The sequence below is a fragment of the Pleurodeles waltl genome, chromosome 6 (genome assembly GCF_031143425.1).
Source record: "Pleurodeles waltl isolate 20211129_DDA chromosome 6, aPleWal1.hap1.20221129, whole genome shotgun sequence".
NCBI classification, from domain to species: domain Eukaryota; kingdom Metazoa; phylum Chordata; class Amphibia; order Caudata; family Salamandridae; genus Pleurodeles; species Pleurodeles waltl.
This window is the reverse complement of record NC_090445.1, coordinates 1,366,123,365-1,366,129,364: the sequence shown is the minus strand read 5'-3', so window position 1 is coordinate 1,366,129,364 and position 6,000 is coordinate 1,366,123,365. Positions and strand designations below refer to the sequence as shown.

The window sequence follows — 6,000 nt, the reverse complement described above, 5'->3', positions numbered from 1 at the left end:
GGTAGTGACCTCCTGACGAAGACCCTGGCACTTCTTGTTTTACAAATTAATCACTGTCCTTTTCATACCTCATAACCTACCCGACCCTGCCATGCAATATGTTTCTCTGTTGCTGTCTAACTCTAGCGTCATGAATAGATCGTACAATGCACCAAACTTGCTCTATTATTCTAGCACTTTGCCCCTCTTTCACTTTCTGTCACTCAATTCACATTCTACGTAATATGCCCCTTTCTTTTACCGAAGAACTCTTTTTTGACTTCATCTTGAAGGTTTTGGTCTTTATCGCATGTTAATTTTTACAACCGTACAGAGTGCTTTTTTTTTTTCAAAAACGAGAACATTTAAAGGACAAATCCTATCGGCACATGCTGGCCTTTGAAGTAAACTATAGTTCACCTACAATATCAGTATTGTTTAATGTTACATAGTAATTTTAGAACCGTGATAGTAATATTATTGACCTTTTGTTTAATGTATGGCTCAAACTGAATTGCTCGGGCGTTGCAGGTGCCATTATTGCTTGACTAATCCCTGTTTTATTGACTTTGGCAAGATGAAAGCCTGAATTCACCCTTCTGGATTTTGAAGACCTAATCTGCAGGTTAGAGACACATCTCTTCAGTAGATCCTCAGCTTACTGTCCTGCCTGACCAGCATACTCATGTGTATACTAGAATTAAATATATATTGCCTAACCATTCCCATCAACAAAATACATTCAGTGTCCAATTTCATTTCTTTACCCATTTTCAATGCTACATGTGGTACTAGACTGGACAAAAGCTGGAACTGGAAGCCAGCCTATGAGCCCTGTTTGTCTGGTGAAGTGTTTGTCACTTGCTGTTGCATTTGATGCATAGATCCCTCATAGCTAGGAAACTCTCTTCCACTGCTTCGGCAAACCTGGCAGAGGAGGTCTCCTTGCAGTCCTTGAAACTGGATATGCAAAACAGGATATGATTGGCCTGGGGATTGTAGCAAGCGCCATATCCATTGGGGACCACAGGTCCATAGCAGCAGAACATCTCCATGGTGGTTGGAACCTGTAACAGAAACAACACAGTGAATTTGTATTTATTTAGGGATACATCACTTCATGGCTAGTACCGTGAGTGAATGAAAATGCACGATGCTACATGTATAATCTACAACTCATACTGACAAACCTTGAGAGCTAGCTCACTCCCTTGCCAAATCGGGGTGGGCTGCAGCACCCCCGAAACAAACATACTGTGGTTCAGGTGGTGAGACGTTCAATAAAAATGCCTTTACATTTGGTTTTTAGTTTGTCACATTTGCTGTGAGTTCAAGGGCAGAGGTCAAATTTCAGGTTATTTCTGCAGACAAATGCTGATTATCCTTTTAGTAATCAATAATAATAATAATAATAATAATAATAATATAATCATTTTCTTTCTCTGACTGCAAATGTGGAGGATTCATTGTTAGAGAATTTTGCAAAGTGAGCTATCTGACAATCTTGCTGCGGCACAGGGACTGTGAAAAAAGACTGTAGGATGTCAGTTTTTTATCCACCATACACTGACATTGAAATACCTGTGAATGAAGCGTACAAATACTTCAGAATATACCAGCAGTTAGGAAAGCACAAATGAAGCATGTCTTACTGTAATTGTGAAGTGTGATAAAACAAAGATTTTAATATGATCAAAACAATCAAGACACTTTACTTGGTGATGTGCAAATGAGAAATATTTGCTGAAACCCAATTTTTACGTTATTTTTGTGCTAGATAAAACTGCATGTCATTGTAAATTTGTGGCCATTTCCATGGGCTGTCTGTAAAGGACATTGTCCTTCCCACCATGTTTTAGTAATATATTTGCGACAGTGTGCTTCAAAACGCACTACCATCTTACCACTCTCCTGCCTAAGGGGAGTGACTCATTTGTTAAACATGTTTTTTGTGTGATGCTTAGATTTTTCACAAACCCAATGATTTAAGTGATGTAACATTGATGGCAGCACCCACACTCTGAATGTTGTTCCAGCACCACTGGAGGGAACTTCCCCCATCAAATCAGAATTTCCTGGGCATCGTCATCTAAAGTGCTAACAGGCATGATCTCAGAATCACTACCAACCAGGTGCACCAATCTCTTTCTCACATTCGAGAGATTGCTGGATGTGCCATGAGTGGTAGATTGATCTTCTGCTTCAAGAATCAACGCATTGAGATGCATCACTTTAGGCGAGCAGGGTCACCCACAGTGACAACCCATGATATCCACAGCACTCTGATGAGAACATAAAGCAGATTGGTCAACACTATTAAAGAGCATAAACAAATTAACTAATATTATTTATGTTTGGGGAGTGTAATTCTCTGGCCACTTTTGTATGATTAGGAGGGTCCTGTTGAATTTAAGCATATGTTGTAACTCCTGCTACAGTACATTTTACACTTATGAGGATTATGGTTCGTTATTGCAACTCCTCCATTTTCCCCCAGTTTAATTTGGGCAGGTCAAACCTGCTGAATGTTACCTGGGAAAAATGCCTTGTAAATTCCAATGCATGATGAATTTAATGCAAAAACCGATTTTGTATGTAATTCTCAATTTTTTGGCATTTTATGGATCACACAGTAAATACCTCACTTCCAGAATAAGGGTATTATCTGGGAGCGGTAATTACCTCAGGCCAATACGGGGAACTAGTTATCAGGGAAATAGCAAAGTAAAAAATCGATTCAAAACACTGTTTGTTGGTAGTTTGTTACTATCACTGAGAGAAGTTACAGCATGCGACCACAAGGTATGCAATGTAGGCTGCATAGGATTTTGAAAACTCTAAAATCATGTGAGGTTATTAAACTCATAATTGCAGAAGAGACCCATGTTGCCTATGAAACTTGATAACTCATTGAGCCAGCTCCAGACAAGCCAGCTTCACCTCAAAAGATCGGAACACTTTCACTGCAAGATATGCTTGGCTCACCCTCTTCCAACTTTATCAACTATAAAGGGTTGGATTTGATTGAACCTGAAACAAAGCACCAGAACAACAGTTCAGTCTGCAGGACACTGGAAACTGAGATAGGTCCCCAGATCTCAGCCTCAAAGAGGTAATACAAAAATAAACAGGATTGCAAACGCAATTCTATGTGCCTATGTGAGAAATGGTCCTTTCTGCAGGGTTATCCCTAAACTTTTTGCCTCCTTCCTCCTATTTTTTCTGACCTGTTTTTGTTGGCTCTAGGACTCTGAGCACTTTACCACTGCTAACCAGTACTAAAGTGCATATGCTTTCTGTGTAAATTGTATTGTTGATTGGTTCATCCATGATTGGCATATTTGATTTAGTAGTAAGTCCCTAGTAAAGTGCACTAGAGGTGCTCAGGGCCTGTAAATCAAATGCTACTAGTGGGCCTGCAGCACTGGTTGTGCCACCCACACTAGTAGCCCTGTAAACATGGGTCAAACCTGCCACAGAAGTGTCTGTGGGTTCAGTTTTGAACTGCCAATTCGACTTGGCAAGTGTACCCACTTGCCAGGCCTAAACCTTCCCTTTTCATACTTGTAAGGCACCCCTAAGGTAGGCCCTAGGTAGCCCAATGGGCAGGGTGCAGTGTATGTTAAAGCTGGGACATGTACTGATGTGTGTTGCATAGCCTAACAGTGAAATACTGCAAAATCTAATCTTCACTGTTGCAAGGCCTATCTCTCTCATAGGTTAACATGGGGGCTGCCTTTAAATATTATCAAAGTGCAGATTCCATTTGAGAGCAGATAGAAATTGGAGTTTGGGGTCTCTGAACTCACAATTTAAAAATACATTTTTTAGTGAAGTTGGTTTTTAGATTATTAGTTTGAAAATGCCACTTTTAGAAAGTAGGCATTTTCTTGCTTCAACCATTCTTTGACTCTGCCTGTTTGTGGAGTGCCTGTCTGGACTCAGTTTGACAGTTGGGCTGTTTGTGAATCCCCTGTACACAGTGAGACAAAGGGAGATGGGGTGTAGCCTACATAACCTGATGAACCACCTGTGCTAGAGTGGAGGGAAGAGTGGTCACTCACACCTGAATGGGCTGTGCCTGCCCTCTCACAATGCAGTCTCCAACCCCCTGCTGTGCATCTGGGACATGGCCTGGATACAGCAGGATCCTGTAAACAACAGAGACTTTCCTTCGAAGTTTGCCCACTTCAAAGGCAGAAAGGGGTATAAGTAGTGGATCCCGAACCCTAGACTTTACATTTCAAGATCACTTCTGGATTCTAGAGGAACCTCTGCCAAGGAGAAGAGCTGAAAAGGTGAGGAGAAGTGCTGCCCTTGTCTGTGACTGTGCTTTGTTGGGCTATCCTGCAGTGGCTGCTTCTGCCTGTGGAAGGGGACAAAGACTGGACTTTGTTGTGCATTCAAGCTTGTGAAGAATATCCAAGGCTTGAGTTGAGCTTGCCCCCTGTTTTGAAGTCTTGGGGGCATCAAAGACTTCCTCTGCTAACATCTGGATTCTCTGCTGAGTCTCCTGCCCTGCCAAGTGGTGTCCTATCCAGTGCCTGGGCCCTTGAAAGAGGAAGTTGGCAAGGAAGAGCTGAAAATCCACGCACAGAACACCATGCAGGGAAATTTACAACGCACCATCTGTAATGTGGCTGATAAATGACGCATTGCTGGCTTCACGTTAAAATCGATGCTCCACCTGCATCGCTGCTGGGAGATCGACGCATCGCAGCAGGAGAAATGACACGCAATACCAGCTTGCGGCTGCTGATAACGATGCAAACCCCATGCAGTGAGTTTTTCTAACACTGTGCAACAGGATTTTCTAGGCATCGTCCCTGGGCGTCAAAATCAACCCAACTCTGCGGGGATCCGTGGTGCCCCATACAGAAATCGACGCATCGCTCTCTTGTGAGGGAGAAAAAAGACGCATCGCCTACTAGACCGGAGAAGAACCGACGCACGGCCTCCCTTGCGAGGAAAAAATCGATGCATCACTGCCTTTTCCGACGCACGCTTGCCCGTGCGGCTTTATTTTTGACAGTAACTACATTGTGCAAAGTCAACTCTTTCATTGTTCTCTATGGAGTAATACTGCGATTCTTTTGAAAAATCATATTTTAACTTGTGAATGTTGGATTTTTGTCATTTTGGTCTTGTTTTATTTAGATAAATATTACCTATTTTTCTAAACTGGTGTGGTGTCCATTTTGTAGTGTGTTCACTATGGTACAAATACTGCACACATTGCTTCTGAGATAATCCTAACTGCTTGTGCCAAGCTACCAATGGGGTCAGCACGGGTTATCTATGTGTGTTTCTCCATTACCCTGATTAGAGTGAGGGTCCTTGCTTGGACAGGGGGTAGCCTGACCACCAATCAAAAACCTCATTTCTAACATTGATCAGCGGTGAGGATTGGACTTGTATTTGTACTTGACATACAGTGATTGTATACACCACTATTTTCAGTGCAGACCATTACATAACCACATACTACTTGTTTTTACTTTTGCTCTATTTGGACTTTTTCCTGCTTCCATATTTTTGGTGATCTTTTTATTGATTATTGAATTGCTCAGAGGGAACTCTTTTTCTGCCTTGAAACTTTGCACTTTTGATTTGCCATCATGTCTCAGTCTGGAGATGCACATGCTGGAGCTGTTTTTGAGTTAGAGAAAGTGGTAAGTTACATAGTTGCTCAATTGAAACAGCTCTGTCATTATCTTGCCTGTCTCATTAAGAGCTCCACCAGGAAGGAGAAGCTGCAAAAAGCACTGAGGGCCTGGGTGACAGCCAAGGAGGCTGGGGGGTAGACAGAGGAGGAGGACGATGGGGAAGTGCAGCATATACACAATGGTGCAGTGGATGTACCTGTTACGCCTGGGGGGAGGGTCTCCAGGATAGGTAGCAGTGTGTCATCCAGAGGTCTAACTCCTGAGGAGTTGCAGGACAGACAGGCGGAGAGGGTGCACCAATTGGAGCTAGAAAGGCTCAAAATGGAGATGGAGCAGAGAAGTCTGGACTTAGAGG

The 6,000-nt window shown here is 42.5% G+C and overlaps 1 protein-coding gene across 1 annotated transcript in view; it reads right to left on the bottom strand.

Annotated features, from left to right (window-relative positions):
• Positions 1-329: 329 nt before the first annotated feature.
• Positions 330-6,000, bottom strand: part of CHAT (choline O-acetyltransferase) — a 337,302-nt gene continuing 331,631 nt past the window's right edge. Inside the window, exon 13 of the mRNA XM_069242500.1 lies at positions 330-1,046. Coding sequence (XP_069098601.1) covers positions 837-1,046 — 210 coding nt within the window. The 3' untranslated portion in view covers positions 330-836. The remainder of the gene's footprint in view (positions 1,047-6,000) is intronic.